The sequence below is a fragment of the Prionailurus viverrinus genome, chromosome A1, assembly GCF_022837055.1.
Source record: "Prionailurus viverrinus isolate Anna chromosome A1, UM_Priviv_1.0, whole genome shotgun sequence".
In the NCBI taxonomy this organism is placed as follows: Eukaryota; Metazoa; Chordata; class Mammalia; order Carnivora; family Felidae; genus Prionailurus; species Prionailurus viverrinus.
In genome coordinates, this window is record NC_062561.1 from 77,959,743 (window position 1) to 77,987,360 (window position 27,618).

The following is a 27,618-nucleotide window of genomic DNA, read 5'->3' on the forward strand; positions in this document are numbered from 1 at the left end:
GGTCCTTAGGAAATTCTTAATGAATGTGTGACAATGCAAATGAAAACACCTAGGAGGAAAGGACATAGAGTATAATATGGCAGAGAAAGAGTATAATTTTACATTCTTTCACCACACTTTCCTTGGACATTTTTCTCCGGCATAGAAGGTGTTTTGTAACAGAAGCTGGAAGAGGTCATGACCCTCTGGAGTCATCCTTTTGGTAAGAAAGTCACAATGGAGAGAAGGCCAGCTACTGCAGGTACAAAGTAAAGTTCTGGTGAAAAGGCCCAGTGAGCAAGAGCAGGTGCTGTGCTAGGCAGGAAGTCAGATGCACCGGCTTCTCCCACCGGCCTCCCTGAGGACTTGGGAAGGTTCCCTAACTTCTCTACTCTTCAATGTTCTTATCTGCTAGGTTTAATTGTTGAGCTACTGTGTTGGACAGATACAAACAACTGTTTCTCCACCCTGCAGACATTTCTAAGTGATCACCACACCTGTTCTAGTGACACCTCAATTCCCCCTCAGTCCAGGCAACAGTCCTCGCAGCCAGCGTGAGACCCGCCATGGCACTAAATGACCGCCAAGGTCCTTTCAGCCCCGAGACTCCACAAGCTCACACAAGGAGTCCCCTGGCTATATGCTCGCGTTTGCTTCTGTTTGTGCTAATGGACGGAGCTTGTGATCTTTCCATAAATTTGATGCTTTTCCTTGAGGGTGGTTTCTCCATGCTTTCGAAAGTTCTCTCTTTGTGGAAAGAATAAAAGCAGTGAACATACATGTAAACCCTTCTTTTTTTGTAAGGATTAAAGTTTGGAATTCAAAAGCTGTCCACAAATTTCATGAAACTATTGTATGTTATATTTCATTCCAGAACAAGAGTAGGTTAGAAGTGATTAGAACAATCCCTTTTCCAAAAGGAAGACAATTTATCTGGAGATGAAAAGTTTATTTAGCTAGAGATTTTCCCTCCCCCCCCCCCCCCCCCATCCTACACTTAACAATAGAATTTATTTTTTGGAGCAGTTTTAGTTTCACAGCAATTCTGAACAGAAAACGCAGAGAGTGGCTAGATTTTCCAAAATAAAAACTTCCCTCACAACTGTTTCCTGAGATGAAGGGTTTTCAGATTCAGGCTTCAACATCTCCTAACTGTTGGACCATGAAAACTTGGGCACAGCAAACACAACAGCGTTGCAAATTGATTGTGGTTCTAACGTTCTTCGAAAGGAGGTTCGTGAGATTTACGAAAATAATTTGATTTTACAATTAAAAATGATCTGTGATGGTGACTACTCTCTCTTCATTATGACTCTCTCTACATAACTATTATCTTCTAAATCCTCTTGGCTGAGCCACCTCATTGCCTTTATAATTCCTTTTTATTGCTTCCTCCCTTCTAATCCTCTAGAACTTTTGAAGTACCCCAAATTCGTCTTCATATAAGACTTTGACGTTATTCTATTCTTGAACAAACAATATTGAATGTTATCTGTTTTATTCCAAAATTGCTAGGCATTGCTCCGAGCTGCCTTGACGCAGCACCACAGACGGGGGCTTGGACAACAGGAATGTCTGGTCTCATGGTTCTGGGGGCTGGAAATCCGAGGTCAGAGCCTTGGCCAGTTGCTTTGCAGACCAGCATCCTCTCCCTGTGCTTCTTCATAGCATCTTCTCTCTGTGCGTCCAACTTTCCCTATTTTCTGAGCCTGCTCTTGTGGGACCAGCTGATTCCCCTAAAATTGATATGTTGAAGCCCTAATTTCTAGTACCTCAAAATGTGGCCATATTTAGGGACAGGCCCTTTAAAGAGGCGATTAATTTAAAAATGAGGTCTTTAAGGAGGGTCCTCATGTGATCTGACTGATGTCCTTATAGAAAGGGGAAATTTGGACACACGGGGAGGCACCAGGGGCCACATATAAAGGGAAGACAGTGTGCCGGCATGGCAAGAAGGCCTTTGGAGAAACCAAAGCTGACAGCATCTGATGTTGGACTTCTGGCCTCTAGAACCGTGAGAAAATTAATTTCTGTTGTTTAAACCACCCAGGCAGTGGTATTTTGTTATGGCGACCCTGGCAAATTTATACATACAGTAATAACTGGATGAGGGCCCACCCTAATGACCTTATTTTAATGTGATTGCCTCCATAAAGACCCTACTTTCAAATAAGGTCACATTCTGAGACACCGGGGGTTGGGACCACAGCCTGTGGATTTGGGGGGCTGGGGACAGAACTGTCACGCTCAGTTTGGGGTGAGGGGCATTTAAAATGTAAACCCCATAAGGTGAGATGTCACATCGTTGGTTAGACTTTTGTTAAAGTCCCAGTATCCAGACCGTGCTGAGGAAGAGAGGTGCAGGATGATGGAGCCAGGCAATGAGCTAGCTCAGGCGGAAGGAACTCTCTTCCACACGCATCTGTATAATGCACATGGCAGGGGGTGGAATTTGAGGGAACAAACAGCTTTAGAGTGAACCGCTGACTCTTTTGTCTCCAAAGGACTAACATTTTGTTAAAGCCCATCTAACCGTCAGCCCCCTTTTGTGTGAGTCCTCAAGAGGTCGCCAGCAGAGGGAGACAGACAGAAAGCCCCTGCCCTCTCTCAGGGCCTGGACTACCATGCCTTCCCCAGGCGCTTCCCCCACCTCACCTACAAGGGGGATACCCGCAGATCCCTGGGGGCTGTTACCCATTAATTCACCCATTAGTCAACTGCCTACTGAGCCCTTTTGTGGGCCCTGGGGACACCGTCAGAAGCAGTGTAAATTGTGGCCCCAGTTGGGTTCACCATGAGGTGGGGAGGACGGGCCAGGCCCACGTGATGTCTTGCCCTGCAACACAGCAGGTGACAAGACGTAATCACAGGGTGCTGTGGGCACAAGTATAACCCACCCAAACTTGGGGTGTCAGGGACCTCTTAAGGGGGTGACAGGTGTCAAAGGGTTAGCCAGATGAGGGCACGGAGAGGGCTGTGCCGGGCAGGGGGACGCTCTCGCTGCATGGCATCCAGAGAGCTGTGCTCCAAAGAAGAAGTGGCAAGTGAGGCTGGTGGGGACGATGGGTCACAGGGGTCAAGTCCAGCCCTCTACTGGAGCTTAAGGACCACCTCAGGGCAGCAGGACTTTGAGAGAGGGATTGCTCTGATTGGGCACATGGCAAGTTTCTTCCAAACCCTAACTGCACAGACCCTGTGACCCAGCAAACCCACCTCTGCCTCCTGGTACAGCATTTATCCTGCAGATGACATCACAAGTGGAGGAAAGGAGACGCTTCTTGCCAACGTGGACTTAATAACGATTAGAAATCACCTAAACGCCATCACTTCAGAACTGACTGGATAACGACACTTCTTTAGGCGACTGCTCTCTTGCCGGTTGGAGGTGGGGGGGGGGCAGGGAGGGATTGGCTTAATTTTCACCCTTCGGTATCTTTCAAATAGTGTGCCGTATGCATGTATTATCAATTCAAAAATAAGTAAATACAATTTATTTATTTCAAGCGTATGTAATAGCGGCTTTAGTCGCAGTGACATCAGTGTGGCCATATAGACTTTGCTCCAATTCCAATGGAGGCAGTCAGCGGAAACTCCACGTTCAAACTAAGAGAAGAAAGAGCAGTGAGGTGAGCGGGGGTGGGATGCAGTGAAAATGTCACCCGACCATCCCGGCAGATAGAGACACTGGAAGAGAAAAGACGGCTAAAGACGACTGTCGTGGCTTTGTCTCCAGCTCCTGAAGACTGGCCTTTAAAACACACTATGTTTGGCAAAGATGTTGCTTTTATCCACTTACGTGCACACAATAATAGACCTTGGAAGAGATCAGACTCCACTGTCTTTGGTTCTGTTCAGTTCAAAATAGGACTCCACAATTTTAAATGATCTCTGTAAGAATTCGTAATGCAGTAAGAAATAGATCCTATCTCGGGACAATTATTTCTCTTGTGGTTGGAATCATTTTAATTTCTCTCGCAGTGTTTGTTCCCAAAGCTAGAGGAGGAAGCTGGACTTCCTGGGGCTTTCCGAGCCCACAGACACCGAGAAAGGCTGAATCATGGCAAATGTCCCAAGTCAACCGAGCTAAGCTTTTTCTTCCCCCTCTGGTGATGAAATGCACAGTAAGGAGGTTACCATGTTACCCAATAACCTAATAAAGGTTACCATGAACCCTACACATACTAGAGGGAATGAGTCTCATGGTGAAGCCAGTGTTTTGGGCCTCTCTGCCTGACTTAGGATGCTTCAAATTCAAATTAATAAAGAGACAAGATGCCACGTTTGGGACTGGAAGACAGTGCAAGCAATAAGGTAACAAAGGCAATACAACTGTTGTCTTAAATGGCATCCTCGAAGATTTATTCTCAACGGGGCGTTGGATTCTCAACCTTTCCTTTGGGGAGGTTGAACATTAATTCCATCCGTGCTGTCTTTCCTCAATTGGACTCACTCCTGTTTTTGGAACTGACTTTAAAGCTAATTTTAAAGCCATGCTTAAAAACTGAGTTTCAATTTTTAAACGCATTTCCTCTTGTAATTGTCTCCATTACTCGTGAAATTTGGCTTTTTAAATTATATGCATATTTAAATTACACATGTGACTTGTATATATAAATTAATGACATATGATATATTATGTATAGGGCTCTATGTCACACATTTGGATAAATTTCCTAAAGCATGCTGTAGACCATGAAAATTATTTTCCAAGAAAATTTTAAAAATTATTTCGAACCATGACTGCATCATCGGTATAAAACCGAGCTTCTAAATTATACTAATTTGAAGAAACTGCACATTGAAGATGTGTGCTGCTATTCCTTTTTTTTTTTTAAAGATTAGATATGATTACCTGATAAATTAGAAATTATGATTAACAATACCCATCTCATCTGGTAATTTCAAGCCAAATCATAAAAAAAAAAGCCCACAAGAATCAAGATTGAGAAAAATTGGTTCACTTTCCTTTCTAAAATTATCTAATGCATTATTTCTTCAGGGGACACAAACATGCACTTATGGCCAAACCCCCAGAAGAAGGTCGTTTAGATTGCAATTTTATTTATGCAAACATTTCAGACGGTGGGTCTTTGTCATGACCCTTCACCCCAATACGTGTGCATGTTTGTATGTACACAATCTAAAAATCTTGCTTAATCTGAAAAAGCCAGCCATCAGGGCACCTGGGTGGCTCAGTTAAGCATCCGACTTCGGCTCAGGTCATGATCTTGCGGTTCGTAGGTTGGAGCCCCGCATCAGGTTCTGTGCTGACAGCTCGGAGCCTGGAGCCTGCTTCGGATTCTGTGTCTCCTCTCTCTCTCAGCCCCTCCCCTGCTCACACTCTGTCCTTTTCTCTCCCCCAAACATTTAAACATTAAAAAATTTAAAAGAAAAGAAAAAGCTAGCCATCTAAACACATTTTCCAGAGAACAGAGCATGACAGTTCTCTTTTCCTTAACCAGAAAAAAACGGTCTGGGTAGAGAATCCTCGTAATGCTCATTTTTAATGCGGTATGTGATGTAGTGAAGCCAGGACGAGAAGACAGTGTTGCACAGACTGGGAGTTGTAATCCGTCTTCTCTGTCCCCATGGACTGGCTTTTTCCAGCTGTTTTGTGGTAAGGAAACAAGAGCTTACCGGCTGATCCCAGGATAGACTGACTGGTCATTTCCTGTTGTACCAGTAACACAAACACTGGACTAATAGCCAGGGAATATGGATCTCTTCTTGTTCTGGAATAGCAGCGTTCTTTTCGGGGGAAGCCTCTGTATAACCCTATGTACAAGCCACACGAGACCGTGTGACGGCTGTCATTCAGGCTGGTTCTACAATTGACTGGCTCCATAATCCTGTGAGGTCATCGAAATGCCTAAAGCAGCTCAATATCCAGAATTGCTACAAGGAGGGTATAAATAATTCAGAGATGTTTAACGGAAGACGAAGCAGACCTGCACCTTCATTAAACAGGATTTCACCTGTTCTGGGAAGTCCCAACCCTTCTGAAACTGAAGTTCCAGAATCAGAATTCTTCCCTTGCTCTCACACCATCTGGAAGCACTTCTGAGTGTTGTCAGTCACAAAGAGGGCCGGGGAATCTGGATAAGGATGTATATGTCATCCCCCTTCTGACTCGAGAGAAAAATCTCTGACGTTTTGATTCAACTTCTGCCTAAGCCCAGAGTAACCAGCTCGCCGTCCGGGGGCCCGGCGTCACCCTTCCATTAAGGGGGCGCTGAACAGTTCTGGCTTGAGCAAAGGGAGGCCGTCCAGCCTGGGGGTTCAGAGAAGACAGACACAGCTGTCCGCTACAGGAAGCGTCACTTGCGCTGCAGGTGAACAGGCAACTGTGGGCCGATGTCGCTAGCATCCTGCTTGCCATCAAAGAGGCCAGCTTTCTGCTCGGTCCATCTGCAATGCTCGCTTACCTGATGACCCACCAGGAAATGCCCACAGGCTTGGCCCTTGATGGTTCTCTGAGGCAGTAAGGTCCAAGCTCACTGCGATCCAGGCCGAGCACTTCTTAGGGCTGGTTCCTCAACTTTTTCCGACTTAATCCTTTTTAGTCCTCTGAGATCAGGCCAGGCAACAGATGCAGGAACCCGGAAGGACACCTGAACCCTGTTAGAATTCCCCCAAAGTTTGTCTCGGTACACAGGTTTGCCAAGGGTATGATCACCCTTATCGGCAGAGCTGGAGCTAGATGGGTTCACCCACCAGTTCCTCCTGGGATCACCCAGGAGCCCAGTGTCTTTCTGCCCCAACATGACCGAGCGTGGACTCTTCATTCTGCTCTGGGCTCTTGGCACTGGGGTATCCCGCATGTGCCGTAATGGACCAGAGTTGGTCCCCATTAAACTCCGGATTCTGTTAGCCACTTGCAGAGACCAGGAATTGGAAGCCTTTGGGAGGGCATGGCTTTCCAAAATCACAGTTATGGTCAGAATCCAGGTATCTTAACTGTTATTCAGCACTTGTTCCCTGCACTATCCCCTTGGTCAAGGCAAACCTGAGCTGTTGGGAATCCATTGGAGTGGGATCGGGAAAAACAGCCTTGAGGATGAAGACCTGAACTTGGATCTGAATACATGAGTTGAATAAGCCTCAAAAAGTGCAGTATTTTAATGGTAGAAGACGTCCCAAACACACAAAGTCACTACATTCTACTTAGGTAATTTTTTGAATAACCCAATTTCATATTTCCTTATTTTATTCTAGTCATGACATGTCCCTTCACATTCCTCTTTTGGCCCGAGTCTTTATACATTTATTAGGAGTTGTCGTGTGACATTAAATGGCACTATATCCTAAGTGCCAATAAGTCATTCTTTTCTCAGAATTTGTCCTCCACCACGTTCTAAAAAATAGTGAAACACACCCACACGCTGAGGAAAATACAGAAATTTAAAATAGCATAGGTGTGCAAATGAAAACCTATAGGTAGCAGATTTTTCTACGAAAATGCTCCTCCTTTAATGAGAAGATCTTGTATGTTGCTGAAAAACATTTTTTATCAGCTCCTAGTCATGTCAGAACTGGATTTTGGAAATAATCTTTCCCAGTTGTGAATGCTCTCATGTGGGTTATAAGACAGGAGACATTAAAAAATTCCTCTCTGATTTGAACAATATGCATATCAAAGTATTTCCTTCCACTGCCCCTTCCCCCCCCCCCCCCCCCCCCCCCCCCCGCCCCACGCCCCCCAGCAGTCTCTCCTGGCCACCACCTCCTTCTGCAGTAGCGCAGTCTCGCCACCAGGGGGCGCCCGTCCTCCATCACTTCTAATCAACCCTGTCACCAGCACCAACAACAGCAGCCCACCGCCTTCCCCCCAGAGACAGAAACATAACCTTATCTTGTCACAGCCAAGAGAATGAAATGCAGAATTTACACAGATTTCTCAAAATATGTTTTATCTCCATTGTCAGTAACCCCCAGCAGACCAACTTTACTTTTTCTTCCCCGTTCACTAATTTATGAAAAATACCGCAGCAAATCTTGTCGACTCTATTTTATCTATCAATCAAGTGGTAATTTTCATGTTTGTTACCATAGCACCCACAGCCTGTGAGCTTCTGCTACTTCTGTTTTCCTAATGTTGGTTCACTGTTACAGGTAAGCAATCAAGGATCTCTCTTGGGGATTCTAGAACAAGGCGAGGGAGGGTGCAGAGGGGAAACCCGCATAATTATCCCAGTGATGGGTTGACATCCAGAATCTGCGAACGACTCCACCCTTGCACTCTGAAGAGGAAGAAGCCGGGTTTCTAAAATAGCAGCGCATTATGCGAGCTGAGCTTGGGAACTGGGCCCACCTTGAGAAGTTTTAGCTCAATAAATGCCTCCCAGTAAAAGACAGGTTTCACCCTTGACAGCACCTCAGAATTTCTCCCCAATTAATTTTTCAAATACCCCTTCAGTGATGTGCCACTTTTATTCTTTAACAGAAAAAAAAAAACCCAAGAGCGATCTCAGGCAAAGTGTCCTGCCTTCATTTCCTAAAACAGAATCAGAATGAAACATACAAGGAGGAACCCTTCTTGTCGTCTATGTTTGTGGTTTGACCTTTGGTCATGACCTTCTGTAGCATCCTCAATCAAAGACGCTGAACAGCAGCAGGCACGCATTATCTGAGAGTCTGCTTTCTTTCATAAGTGATGGGCTTACGAAGGATCACAGACACATGGAGTAGCAGGTGATCGAGACATAAACATTGAATACATTCAAATTTACGAGATGGGTAAGTCACAAAAGCCACATAAAGCAGGAGGTGCTAAATCCTGAACCTAATAACTGTTACCAAAACTTGCACCCAAACTGAACCGAAGGGCTGAGAGGCCCTTTTGGGGCAGATGACAGGAATCTTGGGTGTCAGCAGATAGGTAATAATAGCACATAGGAGAGGAGGAACTGGGTGTCCTGTAAGCCCACATCCCTAAATGGCTGGGTGCGGGGGACTCTCAGGAAAAGGCATCACAACACCACTGCTTTGTTACCATGGAGAGGAACCTTGAACAAAATTGATTCACTCGGACAGCATCTGGCAACAAGCCATACAGGGGGATGTGCTTCCTGAACACTTTTTTGAGGTCGACTCTAGAGGGGATCGCTATTCTTCTGGAATTTGTGAATTGGATTTATTTCCAATAGGAGGGAAACCTCTATAATTAAATATGTTGAATTTGAAGGAAACTCCATCTATTCATTCAACTATTGATGATAAATGATTATATTTTTCACTATATAGAATGGAAAAAAAACCCTTAAGTTAAAGCAACAATGAGGAATGACTGAAGGCAAGATTAAGACCAACCTATTGGCTAATTCCTTCGAACAGAACTGTGTTCAGTGATTGTCATTCTACCTATTTCAATAAGGAAGGGGCTCAGCAAGCCTACTGCTACTTGTGAGCATGTAAAGTGGCTGTGATCCCGCCATCCCAGTTGGTCTCAGGTTATCTGCAGTCAACCGGGAAGCTGGAAAAAAAAAATTCCTATTTCTCTACTCTATTTAGTCTAATTCTGCCTGAGTACAGAAGACATTGCATTCAAAATGCATAAAGACACTTGAGATGACTCTCATTCATGCCATCTAAAAGGTGAGTTATTTGGATCTCCATGCCCATCTGCAAGAGATGAGCCAACAAAAATTGTATGACAATGTTCGAGAATAAATGCTATACATATAAAGGTCTTACTAGTTTCTCTAGAAGTGGGTCAAGCCACTTGGCTCCATAGGTTTGACCAGTGGCCCCTGGGAGCTGTTCTCTGAGTTAACTTCTTCGCAGAACATGCTATTTTGGGGGATCGTGTTTGGAACGATTCTCAGTAGTGACAAACCAGCAAGTGACAGCATCAGTATGTCTCTTGCTCAGGTCCAGTAGCAAATTTCCACGGACATCTGAGGGGGAATGGTGACTGCTAGTTACCAAGAGAGAGAAGAATTCTTCAAGAAGGCCTGGGTCACACTGTAGAAAAGCAGCTTAATCTGAGGATTAGTATCTTTTTTTGTCAAAACAGTTTGTAGAACTTCAAGGTAAAATGCCTTCAGAATTTATCCTGCACATTTTTGAGAAGTTGAATGATGAAAGGAACAAAAAAAGCCCAACTGAGTGGTGAATGAAGAGTTAGGTTCTGGGTATTCAGTGATGGCACTCTCCCAGAAATCTATGGTCCGTGGCATTTTCTCGGACCCAATGACATACTTCCCTTTTCCTGTCTCTTTCCTGCGGTGATGTAGCTATGACTATGAAAAAACTGAATTTACAAAACTCAAAGGCAATGAAGAATACAAGGTAGAAGACAAATACCATAGGATTTCACTTAGATGTGGAATCTAAAACCCCAACCAAACAAACGAACGAACAAAAGCAGAAACAGACCCATAAATACAAGGAATAAACCGATGGTTGCCAGAGGGCAAGGGTGTGTGTTGGCGGGGAGGGCACGAACAAAATGGGGGAGGGAGAGTGGGAGGTACGGACTTCGAGTTACGTAATGAATAAGTCGCAGAGATAAAAGGCACAGCATAGGAATATGGTCAAGGACACTGTAATAGTGTTGCCTGGTGACGGATGGTTAGCTACTCTTGTGGTGGGCAGAGCATAATCTATCAATTTATCGAATCACTATGCTGTATACCTGAAACTAACATAATATTGTGTATCAACTATACTTCAATTAAAAAAAAATATATAGGGGACTTCCTGCTTGTGTTCTGCAGAAAGAGATTATATCCCATCTTTAGCTTTCAGATGGCCTTGAAAGTATACAAGGAAAAGGGATGAATACTCAAACCGGTATCAGATCCACACACACGGATTAAAGGCTAGGAACAGAAGAGAAAGACAACTACCTGGTCCTTCATTTGAGACTGCTGTCTATTTTGAGAATCTGGTGAAAACTACTGACCTTCTCTGGGAAAAAAAAATCTATATGCATGTGACTGAACTAACATACAGCCTTTATATAAAATGCCACGAGTTACTCTGAAGTCCCTAAAATCATAGACACCTAATCGACCAGAGTCAAGAGCTGAAAACTTTATCTTGATGACCATTTATGGAAAGTTTTCTGTGGATGTCAAGTAAATTAATAGCCTGTGTCTGGTGAATTTTGGCTCAATTAAAGGGAGATGATACTAATTTCCTTCTTTCCTTCCCCTTCCCTTCCCTTCCCTTCCCCTCCTTCCTTCTCTCCCTCCCTCCCTCCCTCCCTCCCTCCCTCCCTCTCTCCCTCCCCTTTCATTTTCTGTCTCTTTCTCTCTCCCTCTCTCTCTGTCTTCCCATCAGAGAGGAGCTGGGAAAATGGTCTCAGCATTCAATCAGTGAATAACAAAAATGATTGGTAAATGCATTTACATTCTACAGATTACTTTCTTATGTACAACGGCTATTGCCTATTGAAGACGTATTTTGTGCTTCTCTCTTATCCATAACCCTCATAGCAAACGTGCCTGGGGGTGTTTGCTATTGCTAATTTGCTAACGAGGAGCCACCCAATGGCTCAGAGACAACGCATACAAATAGGACGAAAGGCCCTATCTCATAACCTTCCCTTAGATGTTCTTCCCACTGGACTGGGAAGCACAGGAAATACTCATCCAGTTTTTCAGGGAGAAATTTGGTTGACTGTCTCTTGATAGCTTATCGCCTAGATTTCGAACAGAATGGCTAGTGGACAGGAATGTGAATATGTGATCTGGAAATAATTTGATAAACTCTCATGCCGAGCATCTTCATATGTCACTGTGTTGTAGAAGGGTTTCATAAGGTCTAATAGAAGGAGGAAGGAGCTTTTCACATGTCTGGACACGTACCGTAGACTTTTATCCTCAAAACTTGAAAACTAACCCTGCCTCCATGGAAGCCATCTAGTGACAAGGACATGTGTGGCACTTTTTGTGCCAAGATAACGCTCTATCTCATCACCGTGGCAAAGTGTCTGGTTCTCACGTGTCTACTCGCCATTTATTTAAAATAAAAGCACAAAACAATTTACTTTTATCCTTAACGTCTTATTCTGTGTCTAAATTATGTAATGCTTATAAATACCCAGAAATTGAATGCTGATATTGTTGTTTGGCCCAGCCTGAATGATTTGCTGAAAGAAGTAAACACTATTAATGGGGAAGAGGAGTTAAAATTGTATCTAGCCTCTATTGTGCGTCTCTCTCTCTCTCTCTCTCTCACACACACACACACACATACACACACACACACACACACACGAATAACTCAGGTAGTCAGTTTTTTATGGTCTTGACACTCATTGAAGATAAAGTAACATAAACCTTCTCAGAAAATACACGTGGAGACGTGAACACGTTACCGATCTGAAGAAGCAGCGAAATTTTACTGGCCTGGTCACATCATCTGTTCTCAGGTAACGCAAAGCTCCAGGCAGAATCCAACCACTCTAAGTCAAGTTGAAGCCTGTCTCATGATTGCTAACATGTTCCCCTCAGGAGTATCCTTTTGCAAGGTAAATGACCGTGGGTCACAGGTCCCCTATCGATAACGTGATCTTTCCCAACCAAGTTCGTTCAGGGCTTCGATGAAGGAAAGCGTGGAAAACTACCAGGCATGTCTTCAAGGTGACATCAGTAGGAGGCAAAAGCAAAGCAGACAAACATCACCTATGAGAGCAGAGACCAGGAGCGGCTGAGTGACAACCCCGCCCTGCACTGTACCTGTACAGATGAAACTGGACAGTCCCCCATAGATGACTTCATCGTTGTCGGGCAATATGAACGGACACCTCGTCTGAACCTCCAAACAGTATTGCTTGCAAGGAATTGTCTTTCTGCAGTTAAACTGTGCGACTTCAAAGTACTGGGAACACAGCCAGGCTTTGTAGACAATCTGAAAAAAGAGAAGAATCAAAAATCGGGAGGGATGACAAGAGTTCTGTCTCTCGTACAGGACATGCTGTACCGTGAGAAGCATGCCGTGGTGCCAAGTGGATCCTAAGGAAACTCTCATTTCCAGAACGCTCTTTTACACAACGCTAGCTGCAAGTGATAGCAAGGTAGCCACAGAAGTCTGCAACAGAGCCAAACGTGATTGGATCGAGCCTTTCCGAGAGTATGCAAAAGGTCACACGGCGTTTGGTTTGACGAAGCTCGTCTGAAAAATAGTGGCGTTCATCAGAACCTGAAGTTTCAAAGTCCAGGGATACAGAAAGTAAACAAACAAACAAGCAAACGAACAAAAAAACAAACACCAAAAAACCCGTAATAGACTGCAACGTTCGACTGAGCAGGAGGCCCCTCCAGCTATGCTCCCAGTGGGCACTAGATGGCGCTGTGTCCTCTGCAACCAGCGCCACCAGCGAGCGCTTCCACTCCAGACACACAAAAGTAGCCGTGGGCAATTACATTCATGACTCACATCAAGTGCATTAAAAACCTCATCGTCCCAAAGCCCGGAAACACCCCACCTAGGTCAGCCCTGGCATGTGTTGGCGTTGCAGTGCATGCGAACCACAGCTTGGACCATCCATGCGGATATATGTTAGGTGTTCCGTTCACGTAATGAGATGTGAAATGATTATGACTTCATTTACCTCTTTGTTTTCGATAGCTAGTCAGGAAAATAAATATTGAAAAACAAATGCCCCTTCCTTGCCTAAGGAAACAGGGCGCAACCTCAATCCAAATAAAACGATGACGAAAGCACCCATCTACAGTAGAGGTTGCTGGGAAGCAGGTGTTTCCCAGATCCTTGGCATGGGGGGCTGCTGTCTGTCTGTCTCTAGGGTTAATAATAGTCGGGTAAGATTTTGTCAACTATGCCTTCCCTAGAAACGTGAATGGTTGACAGTTAGACGTACACTAAGAGATAAGAGATCATAAACATTTGACAATAGTAGCAAGAACTGTACATAGTATTTATCAACTTTGGTTGATATACTCTGTTCTAAGCGTGTCACATACTTTTTTCTCCATGTAATGCTCAGCGCACGCTTTGAAGGTAACGACCAGTCATGCTTTGCGTACAAATCATAATTCGTAATGGAAGTAAATTTAAAAATCCAGAATTCAAACCCACTCTTCGTAGGGCTCCAAATCCTGCACTCTTCAAAATGATGCTCTGCTTAATCTGAAAATGTTTGTTTCAAGAAGAACTTGTAAAATCACAAGGGAGTTTGTGAATCCACCTGACATCAGCACCAAATTGCGTGTGGCTGGCCAGTGTCTGTTTGGTATTGGAATGTTATTCATCACTTTCTGTTGCTTTGATCAAAATGAAACTTTAGTCTTTGATCGAAGGGGCCTCAGTGGGGGTAAAATGGAATGAATGTGAAATTCAGATTTAAGGTTAGACCGCTAAGAGTAATTTATTCGCTGTCATCAGCAACTCATTTATAAGGGTTTATAAAACTTGATAGGAAAATACATAAATAATTGGCACTCTCATAGTCTTTTGAAGACTTAAGACCTTTTGAACAGGTCTTAACATAAAAGTGTACATTAGAAAAAAGTACTACAAATAGCTAAGGGAACCCCTACGGTTTGTTAAATCTCAATGCAGAAACAACGGGAAGGGGTGTGCGAATGAGAGGCAAGGGGACAGAGGTGACAGGTGGGGACAGTGCCCTCATGCTGTCAGAAAGAGGTCAAAAGTACGAGTTTCAGGGGCTCCTGGGTGGCGCGGTCGGTTAAGCGTCCGACTTTAGCCAGGTCACGATCTCGCGGTCCGTGAGTTCGAGCCCCGCGTCGGGCTCTGGGCTGATGGCTCAGAGCCTGGAGCCTGTTTCCGATTCTGTGTCTCCCTCTCTCTCTGCCCCTCCCCCGTTCATGCTCTGTCTCTCTCTGTCCCAAAAATAAATAAACGTTGAAAAAAAAATTTTTTTAAAAAGTACGAGTTTCAGAAGAAAGAAAAGTAACGTGGTTTCCCAACCATGCTTCGGGGGCAATGCAGATTGTTTTTCAAAATACATTGGTATTTGTGCAATATAACATAATATGTAATATGGTATATGACATTTATGACATAAACCAGGCTGTACTCTAGGAATGGCAGTGTCTGTCTTATGATTCCTGGTTTTAATTTCCTTTTCTCAGTACCAGGGGAAGTTGAGTACCAAGTCTACAGTTCCAACAACAATACAATTCCATGATAAGCAATGTTCACATTCTGCATATTTCTGGGGTTGTAAAAAAAGCAGAGTGACCTCTTCGCTCTTAGGGAATACCGCTACACAATTTCAGAAAGTTGCACACATTCTTATGGGCCAGAGTCTCCTCTCCATTCTGCCTCCTACTTTGCTATTGCACAGCTCTTCAAATTAAAGTGGTTCCTGAATAGCAAGTCATATCCTGTACCTGGTCAACCCCACCTTAGGCAAGACCCTGTCCCCTCTCACAGACAATGGGGTATCACAGATCGAAGCCTCTCGGGAAATATACACATTCTCCTTGCAATCAAACTCCTTAGCATCACCCAACTGGAATGGATCCATTTTTCTTCTGGTTCCTTCCATGCTGTTTCAGCTATATTTCTTTGGCAGATTTTTTTTTACTTAAAGACCTAGTAAGTAAAGCACTTTTTATAAAGATCAGGTTGTAAGCTATGGACAAATGTGCAAAGGGCTCTGGACCTTCTACGGAGCGATAACAACCTCTCCAGCCGGGTTTCCATGCATCATTAGTTCTTATTAACCAACTCTGAGACTTTCCAAATGCAATGGAAGGTTCGTCACCCGAGCCTTCCACATCTTCCAAAATTTTGGTTCAGGGGATGCGATACGTCAGAAAGCAATCGGGGAACAGAAGCATCGTGGGCAGAAAAAGAAAGGGGAGGCCTTTGCTGTTGACTTTGAGGGCATTGCTACTGTGTGCTCATGGCCAATGGTTTTCTAAGTGTGAGATCAGAAGACACAGACCAAGGGAAGGCAGACAAGTACATGCTGGCATGGGCTGAAGAGCTTTCTTGCCAGAAGAGAAGAAATACAACGGGCTGTCTTGTGAGGTATGAGTTGTCTGTAACCAGGAACATGTGAGCCGGAGTTGAGTTAGCTCCCGCCAGTGTGCTGTGATTCTCGGGGGACAGTGAGAGAAGTAAGTGACTCTGAGATACCTGTCAGTGCCTTTTTAGAAGTCTTTGAGGAAGAGAGGCTGAGAAAGATGGTTTTCAGTGGCACAAAGCTAAAGAAACAAGATGGTTAATTTGTTAAAATACGGAAGGATTCTCACACAGAAGCACCTGATAAAGAGTAAATGAAGTTGTCTCTTTTTATACAAACTCTGCAGTATAAAGAAGGCCAGCAATCTTTTCTTATGATGGCCTCGCCTTCTCCTCTGGAGAGAAGCATTAGGTAATCGCTTTTCTAGACGTCACTAAATAGAAGAAATGATTATATGATGCTGAACAATAATTTGGGAAAGAAACAAAACCAGTGGTTGGAGTACATCCACCCACACCCCTCCTTGAGGGCATGGGCTCTTTTGTGTCTGGAGAGCACTGTTTGCCAGGTACCTATGCTCACGAAGGACAGAGCAAATGACCTCCTCACCCACACGCTCACTTCCGCCCCGTGCCCCGTGGAAATGACCACTGACTGTACAGAAACCTTGCTTGGCAGCTGCCCACTGTTCAGTAAATGGGCGACATGCTCAAGTTGCAGTCTGCAAAAGCAACAGACTACGTGATTACAATGGCCTAAAGGACAATGTCATTTTTACTTACTATCTCGGTTACGATATTCTCCTTCTCTCCCAAACCATTTTCGCACTTGTTATGTGTTGCCCATGAAGACTCTGGGACGTGTTCGGGAAATATTTTACAGATAAAGAAACAAGGACAGAGAGATTATAGCACCAAACGAATGGAGTTCGGGTCTCGACAGCTAGACCGGCACTGGGAATGCTGGAAACTGGAGGCCCCCCCACCCCTCGAGGGGATGCGGGGAGTGACCGCTACATGAACAGGTCCACACCTCTGGAGTCACTGAAGGGGGCGTTCCAGAGTAGAGAGATTCTAGTGGTGGTCTTTCTGAGCCTCTTCACTTAAAGTGGAAAGGGGCCTAGAAAGATCACAGGTGATGATGACCTCAAACCCCTGACTTCCAGACCATTGTTTTAATAATGCACCGCCATATTGGAAGCCATCAACTGAGCATTGTTCATTCCTAACATCCTCTTTCCCCCTGCCCCCCCCCCCCCCGCAGGTCACTTCATTTCAGGACCGCACTCTGGAAGCTTTGCCTTGTAATTCCACACAGCGGGCTGTCACCTGCCCCCCAGGCTCTCTTCTGCATTCACATCCCTTAGTGACACGGACCTATTTGAAGATGTGAGCCTGGACAGCAAAGAGAGAGGAGAGGAGGGGCAATCCAAGGGAGCCTGGTCTACAGAAGTCATCTCTAGACTCACAATGAAGAATGACGTGTTTTCCAGATAATTTTCCGTGCCCAGCAAAGTTTTGGTTGTAATGGCACTAGTGTGGTTGAGCTGAAAAATCTCAAGAGGAAGACTCGGCTGTGGGGGGTTCTTTGTCTGCTTCCCAATTATGGGGAGCGATGTTAAGCTATGGGGTTCTGGAAGGGAATGCTTTCTGCGGGTATAAGGATGAGCCTAAAATAGTCACCTTTGTGTTACCAAATAATCATGGTTAACAGGGTCGCCATTATAAATGACCAGTGGAATATATGATGCCAGATTCCCATGACTTCTGTTGGTTCTGGACATTCCATTTGGCTGTGGCCAATCCTGTGGAGACCCTTTCAAACATACATAAGATTCAAATGTTTCCAATAGAAGCTGGGATTCTCATTTCCTTTAAATATGTTTGCCTCCCTCCCCCAAATCTATGCCTGTGTTTTAGAGCTAGATAGCAGATTGATATCGCAAATATACACTGGCCTGCTGAAACAAATATCATGTTGGCTACAATTTTTTATTATGAAGAAAAACGTCAGGTGTTGAAAATGGTTGTCATCTTTGTGTTAGAAGGTTGCTTTCCTATTTCCCCAAGCATTAGCAAGGACAGATTCTTTCTACGGTTACGACATGTGTTGATACCTTTTATTAGATCCTTTTCTGTCAGCTCTAATGCATTAGTGGCCTGAGTTTTGAGTGTGTGAGGGTGGAATAATTGGTTATGTAAGCAAAAGTCTGCTGTAGCAAATGCCTCAGGCTACTGCACTTTGATGCGTGCAACGCACGCCGTTGCAATGTAAGTAGAGGTAGAGGTCAAAATACATGTTCACGTTCCTGTGTCTGAATGTCTGCTTTCTTCTTTATTTGTGTCCGTGTCTCGTTAAAGCGCATGGCACCCAGAAATTGGAAATACTGATGTATTCCAAGAGAAAAACAAGTAAACAAACCCCTGCCTAACGATGAGCTAAGGCAAGTGAAGAATGCGTTAGGAGATGGACGGCACACTGAGCACCGGGCTCCTTGAGCCTCCGATGTCCGTACGCCTTGTCCTCCAGGGCTACGTCTTGGCCCCATTTCCTAAATAAGATGCAAATACCTTCCAGTTTCTGCTGGTGACCCACTTTGGGATCCTGTCATAACACTTGGTCTATTCCCCTCCAGAACTTCAGAACTCCCCTTGCTCCCTGGGGCTGCCCTACATTTTGAAGTCCGCCCAAACTGTGCTCACCACCACGCCGGGGCCCCAGGCTCGTTCCGCACAGGAGAGGGAGCTGGTCAGAAAAGGGGGTGCGACCTCGCCAGTCTGCCAGCCAGGGAGCTATTTGTGGGAGTCTGTGGACACTCATGAGATGCTACAGATGACAAAAAAAGCAAAGCAAATCGACGGCGCTTTCTTATAAAGAGAGAATGTTCCATCCAAAGATGAATGGAACTCAGAATGGGGCTCAGAAAACCCCAGCAAGCACTTGTGTCTCCAGCGCTATCCAAGGGATACAAAGCCAACTCCATTTCTCCCTTTCTCCTCCTCGTTCACACCTGCCTGGCTTTGCCCCTGCAGGCTTGTCTCATCTTTTCCCTCCTCTCTCCCTTTCATTTGGCGTCAGCCCCAACCGCTCCACAGAAGCTGTTCTTTCTAAGCAACTTGGCTGCTCCGATGATAAACCCAGCTGCTGAAATGGGTTATTTTCTTATTTGACCTCTTGGCAGCTTTGAACGCTACTGATGAAGCTCCTTCTTTCAATGCCCGCACTGGCTCCGTGCTCCTGATGATGGGACTTTGGCTGGCCCCTCCCCCGGCCACGCCTCCTCCATCTGTACCTGTCTTTCCTCGCCACCGTCACCATCACCGTTGTTTGCTTCCTCTGCCACTCCCCAAAATGTTGGTACCCCTGCGGCTTGTGTTCTAAACTTTCCTCCACACGTTCTTCCAGGGCAATCATCCACTCTTAGGAGGATTCAATGGTCATCTTTAAAACAGAGAAGCTAAAATCTTTGTTTCCAAAGCACCTCTCTCTCTCTCTCTCTCTCTCTCTCTCTCTCTCTCTCTCATTCTCTGGCATCTGGTCTACCTTGAAATGGTGAAATGGTCTCCTACCAGTCTCTGTCTCAGTACTCTATCCTCTCAATCGCTGCGGGTCCACAGTGGAATTTGGCAACTTCCTCTCGGGGAGAGGCAAGAGTGAGAAATCTGGGAGTCACGCTGGACACCCCCTTCTGCTCTGTCCCACAACTGTTTAATCTCCAAGTCCTGTGAGCCCACCTCCTAAATAGCTCTAACACCTGCTCATACCTCTTGAGTTTTTAAAATGCTTATTATTTTATTTTGAGAGAGAGAGAGAGAGAGCAGGGGAGGGGCAGAAAGAAAGGGTGAGAGAATCCCAAGCAGGCCCTGCACTGTGAGCACAGTACCCTCTGTGGGGCTTGAACTCACGAACTTTCAGATCATGACCTGAACCTAAATCCAAAGTTAGATGCTTAACTGAGCCACCCAACGGTCCCATACCTCTTGATTTCTATCGCCACCATTATCATGCCAGCTGCCACCATCACTCGCTCTCCTACACTGCCACATGGATACATCCATGGACCTCATTTGGTGATTTCAGGCGTGGACTCCTCCTCCATGCTGTTCTCCACCCTAAACTTAGAATAATTTATCCACCGTTAGTTTGATTACTTCATTGCACCACTTGAAATCATTCCAGACCTCTGCACAGTGCTCAGGAAGAAGCTGGAACTCTGTGATGGACCCAGAGATTTGTGACTCTGCTCATCTGGCACGGTAGCTCATTTCTGTCTGTGCCTCTCTTCACTCTGTGCTCTCTGTCTGTGGAGGGTGACCTGTGGGGCCACTAAACGTGCCATGCCCTCCACGGCCCTGCACCCACGCTCTTCCTGCCACCTGCCTCGCAGATCTCTTAGCCCGGTTGGTTCCTACCACCCTTTGTGGCCGTGTCTGTAAGTCTACATGCACCTCTCACGATCTGAGATGGATGTTTCTATGGCTTGTGCTAAAGGCAAAGCTCCTTCCTTGTCCATCTTCCCTGCTGGGAGCACTTGTGTGCTTTTGCATCTCAATGCCCTGGGTGTACCTTCCTTGGAATTCTCATTGAAGATTTGTCCCATGGCCCTCAGGTCTGCAGATTTCTGTCCAGTGATTTGGTTAGCGTGAGCCAGTCCTCCTGGCTCTGAGATCTCGTGCAGAACAGCCCAAACCAGAACCTCGATGGGCTTCCAAGACAGTGAAGTGTATGGATCCCTTTGAAGTGATCAGCTAACTCTTTTATTAGAGGCCCAATAAATCCTTAAGAAATAAGGTTTTGACAGCCTACTTCATGGATTGAACCTCTGTTTCCAAATGCCGTGGTTTAGGTCCTGAGGCACAATGTGGGGTTGGGACACAAGAAGACACGGGTTCCCACCCAAAGAGGAGGCAGGGTGTGGTTTAACGCACAGGGCTGCGGAGAGCGGAGTTTATTCTGCACTTGCTTTTAAAAATGGATGTGATGTTGTGGCGCCTGGGTGGCTCAGTTGGTTGTGCCCAACTTTGGCTCAGGTCGTGATCTCACGGTGTGTGAGTTCGAGCCCCGCATCGGGCTCTGTGCTAAGAGCTCAGAGCCTGGAGCCTGCTTCAGATTCTGTGTCCCCCTCTCTCTCTGCCCCACCCCCCCTGCTCAAGCTCTATCTCTCTCTCTCTGTCAAAAATAAATAAAACATTAAAAAAATTAAAAAAAAGAAACAGACATTTTAAATGTCATTATGTGATTAATTTAAAAATCAGCTAAAACTGGGGCACCTGGGTGGCTCAGTCAGTTAAGTGTCAGCTCAGGTCATGATTTCAGCTCAGGTCATGGTTTGTGAGTTTGAGCCCTGCCTCGGGCTCTGTGGTGATGGCTCAGAGCCTGGAGCCTGCTTCAGATTCTGTGTCTCTCTCTCTCTGTCCCTTCCCTACTCATGCTCTGTCTCTCTCTGTCTCTGAAAAATGAACAAACATTAAAAAAATTTTAAAAAATGGATGCAATGCTGTGGCTGAGACTTTGGCTAAAAAGTTTTGGCAGACAGATTACAGTAATTCATACCTTTCCCAAACTACACCTATTGTACACTCAGAAATGAATATGAAGATGATAATTAGTAGTTGAATTAAGTGCTCAGTAAGCAGCCATTTCTTAGGGTGTCAAGAAAGACCTCTTTTAATGAGCCACAGTCACCAGATTATCACATTAGCGACAAAGATGTCGGAAGCTCTAACTACAGACATTGGAAAGGAAGGGATTTCTTTCATGGAGACTACTTCCAAGTCTGAGCCACGGGTTGACACACTGCCGTCCTCAATAGGAACAGGAGTCAATGATAGATCCTTTTGTAGACCAATCGCCAGCCAAGACCTGGGAACACAGTAGTACTGCATGCCACTTGGCCCCCTAAATCCACCTCTAAACCCACCGTATGAACCATCGTAAAAGTATCCTTTGAGCAAAGCGATCCTACTAGAATTCACAGCTTTAAAAAGACAGTGAGCAAACACCTCAATATAAATTCAGTTTTGGGGAGTGCCTGGGTGGCTCCTTTGGTTGGGTGTCCGCCTCTTGATTTCAGCTCAGGTCTTTTTTGATCTCAGGGTCATAAGTTGGGGCCCCATGCTGGGCTCCCCATTGGGTGTGGAGCCCACATAAATGAATGAATGAATGAATGAATGAATGAATTCAATTTTGGACTCCCATGCCTTAAGCGAGTTTGGAATGTTGAAAAGGGTTCAAACAGCGGGAAATCAGCCTTTTGAAGAAAGAAGTGAAGTGAGTCTGTAGATAAGATGTCTTGAAACTGGTCTTAGGCATATTAAGTGATAATACATTCACCAAGGAAAGAAGGAGAGTAAATGTGTCAAACTTTCCTTATTTTGTAGGACTCATAGAATACATAGAGCACGTGATGATTAGTAAATGAATCAGTGCTCTATCCCGGAATGGAGAATAAATCTAGAAAATACCCATACACTCAGTTAAGCTGTCATAAGTAATCAGTACATTCGCTAAAAAATTCTGATGTATCACTTCTTCATAAGACTAAATAGAAGGGGACGTCCTACAACTGATTCATTTAAGAGAAACACACAAAAAAAGGTCTGAAGAAAGTTAATGCATAGCTTTGTCACAGAACCCAAAGTAAAATATGGAAAATTTGAAATAGCAAAGTAAATTCGTCATGTAATTTCTAGTTATTTCTGATAATACTCCTAATCTATCTATTCCAAAATGTTCACATACGTGTATACCTCCCAGAGCTACAATATCAAGTGCTTTGTGTATCTATTTGAGTTTCCTACATCTTTGCTATATCGTCAGGGCGTTTCTCTATCCACAGTGCCCGACTGCAGTCCAACTTCACCAATCACAGATTCTCACGGGTTCTCAGTTAAAACTATAATGATCTACCTTTGCCCAAAGAAGGTGCCTTGCCCCTTGGTCGCGTGGGACCTTCGCAGTGTCTATGTTTCCCATGGAAGTGAGCGCTTCTGATTTCGTCGTCAGAGTCGATGTGCAACAGCTATGCCAAGACCGTGACACTGATATGGTTTCCGGCCTTCTCCTGATGTGTCCTGGCAGCAATGAGGAGCAGGGTGGCTATTAATAGATGGCAGCCCCTGTGTGGATGTGAGTGAACCAGTGCCTTGGGAATACAGCAGTCTTACACGTCACCCGCCCCTTGAAACATGCTATTGATTGAAACCTGGTCTGTATTGACCGCTAGAAACGTGCCAGTGATCCTGGTAGAATTTATGGCTTTAAGAAGTCACAGAGTGAACGCTCTGAAATTCCAATCGGGATTGAGTTGTACGCTGTGATCACCAAACGGGAGAAGCTGACCGAGGCTTCAAAGGTGTCATTCAATTGATCTGTTAGCCCAAAATCACATATTGAGAGCTGGCTATGGACCAGACATTAGGTAAGTAGCCTTGGGAGCAGGGCTGGGGGCAGGTTAGAAATTCCACTACAAGACCCTTTTCCTGGCATCACGAATAATATCATCGGATTAAAGGCGACGAGACAAGATGGACTAAGTGGTGTGATGTGACCAGGGCTCTTGTGTTTGGAGAAAGCAGACATCACTGATGAACGAAGGGAGGTGGTTTACTAGACAAGAGGAGGGGACAGTCCGTGAGAGGGAGTGACAAGGGTCGTCGAAGAGAGGAAAGGGGATAGTTGCTGATGTGCCTGGGATGCAGGAAGGAAAGGAGGAGAGCAAAGGGTGGGAGGAAGACGGCTGGATGGAAGCAGATAATTAAATATTTCCTAGGATCAGTTATCTTGCCAGTGTCCTCCGAGCATCAGTGATGTGACAGGAGTGTGATGATTCCAAATTCACAAGTGTGAAAACTCAGGCTCAGAGAATCTCAGCAACTTGGCCAAAATCCCACAGCAGAACAGAGCAGAGCCAGGCTGAGAATTTGGGTCATTTTACCTATTCCCACCCATCATCCAAATGTGTGTGTGTGTGTGTGTGTGTGTGTGTGTGTATTAAGATTATTTCGTTATTTTGAGAGAGACAGAGAGACTGCGAGCAGGGGAGGGGCAGAGAGAGACAGGGAGAATCTGAAGCAGGCTCTGAGCTGTCAGCGCAGAGCACTATGCGGGGCTTGAACTCCTGAAACCCTGAGATCATGACCTGAGCCGAAATCAAGAGTCGGAGGCTTAACCAACTGAGCCACCCGGGCGCCCCCAAATGTGTTTCACTGTGCATCACTGACCTCAGGTATAAACAGATACCCACAACCCCCTTACTGGGAGTAAGCTTTGGAGATTCAAACCTTCTCTATACTTCATAATCCAATGCATATTTAAATAAGATATTTCAGCCAATGCTATGCGGTTTACTCGATAGTGAAAGATTTTAAATACTGCAAAGGATCACAAAGTTTGTGATCTTAACACATGGTTGAAACTCTAGCGTTAGTGACACAAGTCATACTATTGTTAATGAGAAAGGAGCCAGAATTTTGTCTGAAAAAAAAAAATGCCTCTTATTAGAACTAACAGCTCCCACTAATTAGGAAGCCTACCTTTCTCATCTTGGTCCTAAATCTGCACCCCCCCCCCCCCCTTCCTCTGCCCTGGTTATTTCTCACGTCACATTGATTCAACTATTACCTTATACGGAAGTGATACTAAATTATACATACCTTAAACAATACTGGCTGAAAATGTTTATTACTCACTCGTTTAAAAATTTTTAGTATATTTCCCTTACATAAACATTGATTTATAAAGTATACACATGCACCATTGCATAATACGCGCACTATAAAACAGATACAAAACATAAGCGATGTAAAACATGGGATAGATACCAACTCTGAACAGAAGTTTACGATTTTCCTGTCACCTTCCAATGGACCATCTTGTGAATGCCCCGTGTGTATACACCCCACTTAGGAGAAGCCTGAATTAGTTAAAAAGCAATTGCAAACTCTTGAAGTCCTGGAGAAAATCATGACAGTTGTGAAAATGCGCTGGCCAGACATATAAACTGAGCACCTGCTTGAATTGTGCAAACAAATCTTAATGAATTTTATCTAACCAACTAGACAAACAGTAAAAATCCTACTGAGGGTAAGAACCTTATCTGTCCTTACTTATCAATGAATGATCCACCAGCGGGGGGGCCCGGCCTGGGGCAGGACTTGGTTAACGTTTCCTGAATGATGAATGATTTGGTGTATACACAAGTCAAAGGAGAGTCCGAATGGCAGTGACCAATGAAGCGGTTCCCTCCTATTCTATTTAGTAGAATTCCTTTTCCTGATCAGTCCTTAATGGTTATTATTATTATTATTATTAATCTAGAAACTGCATGACACCCATTTCTTTTGAGGCTAAGCAGTAGAAGCTGGGAGAATAAATACAATTTTGGATAAGCCAAAAAGGCTCTGATTTGACTTAGCAACAATAGCAGTAAAAACTCCTATTTCTTTGTTTTGATTGGTAGGAGCAAGATGTACTGTTTCAACGTTTTAGATCGTGTCGTTGCCAAAGAAATCAGAAACACATGTCTTTGAATGGCAAAGTTAAGATGTTTCAGGGAACGTAGAAATAAATTCACTCATGCGCAATGGCTTCCTAATTCAAATTAAGGCAAACCATGAAGGTTTGAAAGGCAGGGCTTTTGAATTCCTCCCTCACACGTTTCCTAAGACAAATTTTAATTGGCTGTTCTCATGTTCCATACTTTCCACCGTCTTAACCTGTAGGTTAGTAAAATACAGTGTGTTTCCTGTTTTCCAAGTATGCTGTGTATGTCTTGGAAAAAAATAAGCTATACTACTCATAGAGTTAAGAATATGAATATAGGCTAATGGACTCTTTCCACTTACCCTGCGAATGTTGTGCTTAAAAGAATAAAACTCAAGGTCAACAAGAAGACATTTTGTTCCCTCTTCTGCAGAGACAGACACAACACAGTGGCTTGTGGGTAGGCAAGCCACTCTCAGTGGCACATGTCTTCTTTCACCCAGGGCTTAGCATGACATCAGAAATGTGTTTTTTAACATAAAATCATGCCTTGTTTAAAACAATACAATATCCACTAATACTGAAAATTATAACCAGCAGAATTCCTAGTAATAATTTAATTGCTAGTAACTGTGGAAGGTATAGTCTCGGAGCAGAGAGCTGATGATTATAAATTGTGCAGAATGAATAGGGTGGAACCTGGTCTCATACTCAGAGTAAAACCTGACAGAAAGTCCATAACTGTGCTGGAATACGCCTAAATTAAATTAAGAGAGTATTTTTTAAAACCATTATGTAGACTGCTATGAGAACATCTGGGTATTTAATGTGAGGAATTTTCTGGGTTGAGAATGCATGTTTCTATGCATCAGTAAAAAATAAATCATTGGATATACAAATGTCATTTCCATTTTTGTTTGGAGAGAGAGAGAGAGACAGAGACAGAGACAGAGACAGAGAGAGAGAGAGAGAGACAGCACATGCAAGTAGGGAAGAAACTTTCCACATCCAGGAACATTCCTTACATTTTTCCCCTGGGTGGAGCTATGACTCCAATATTCTTGATGGAATTTAGGATTCTTCATAAAGGCTGTTTCCTTGAGGGTCTGTGAGCTGGAAGAAACAAGATTTACCACAGGGAATGCCTGGGGTTTAAACCCACCCCCTTACTGAAGTCACAGAGCATCCAGAGAACAGACTGGAGGGAAGACTCTGGGTAAGATGTATATTCTCAAGTGAAGCAATCAGAAAATTCTGGCAAAAACAGTTTGCTTTTAGTCACGGGCATAAAAGGTCTAGCACAATGGCATTGTAATAGCGTTGTGGGGCGACAGATTTAGCTGCGCTTGTGACCACGGCATACTTGTTGAATCACTGTGTTGTACCCCTGAAACTAATGTAAAACTGTCAACTACACCTCGGCTATAAATAAATAAATAAATAAATAAATAAATAAATAATAGAGCTCAGTATGAGGGAAGCATTGTGCCAGGCAGGTAAAACATATTTTCTCATTAAAAAAAAATATATGTATCTATATATTATATATATTATATGCATATGTGTATTATATGCATATATTATATATAATATATATATATATACGCAATAAATTTGTTAGAGTTTATGGTACTTTTCATTATTTCAAACCCAGATCCATCTAGAAAATGTCTTTTACATTTTCCTTCATAAGAGCAAAATCATGTTAATTGCATATTTATTGGAATGTATAAACATTTAGACGGAAATTGCTTCTTTTATGGTGAAGATTGCCCAATAGCCTGTTTCTTTCACATAGTGCTCCTGTAAAAAGCCATCCAAAAAGGTCTCTCCTTCACTGTGGAATAAACTGAGTAACAAAATATGAGATCCTGATGCTCGTATTTCATAGACCTACAGTCTAAAAATGGTTAAGGTCGGTTTCGTGACTTCTTATAATCCCTGTTGATCTGAAACAACAGAACGACATGCATACGTTGAGGAAAGCAAAGATGATAAGCACTAACACACAGCACTCACTACGTGCCAGAAATTGTTGATCAAAGTATTTTGTATAGTAGCTCCTTTGATTCTCCCAGCAAACCTCTGAGGCAAATATAGCAATATTCCTCCTTTTCCTTGTGGACGTGAAAAATGAGGACCTGAAAGTTTAAATCCCTGACTGCAGTGACCAAGCTAAGCCAGAATTTAAAACCCAGACTAGATTCAGACCCCACACATCCAGCCACTGGACTGCATGGCATCTCTGTCCG

General features: G+C 44.2%; 1 protein-coding gene across 1 annotated transcript in view; it reads right to left on the minus strand.

Annotated features, from left to right (window-relative positions):
- NALF1 (NALCN channel auxiliary factor 1) overlaps positions 1-27,618 on the minus strand; it is a 628,937-nt gene that overhangs the window by 21,871 nt on the left and 579,448 nt on the right. The window contains exon 2 of the mRNA XM_047865073.1: positions 12,666-12,837. Within this exon, the coding sequence (XP_047721029.1) occupies positions 12,666-12,837 (172 nt within the window). The remainder of the gene's footprint in view (positions 1-12,665; positions 12,838-27,618) is intronic.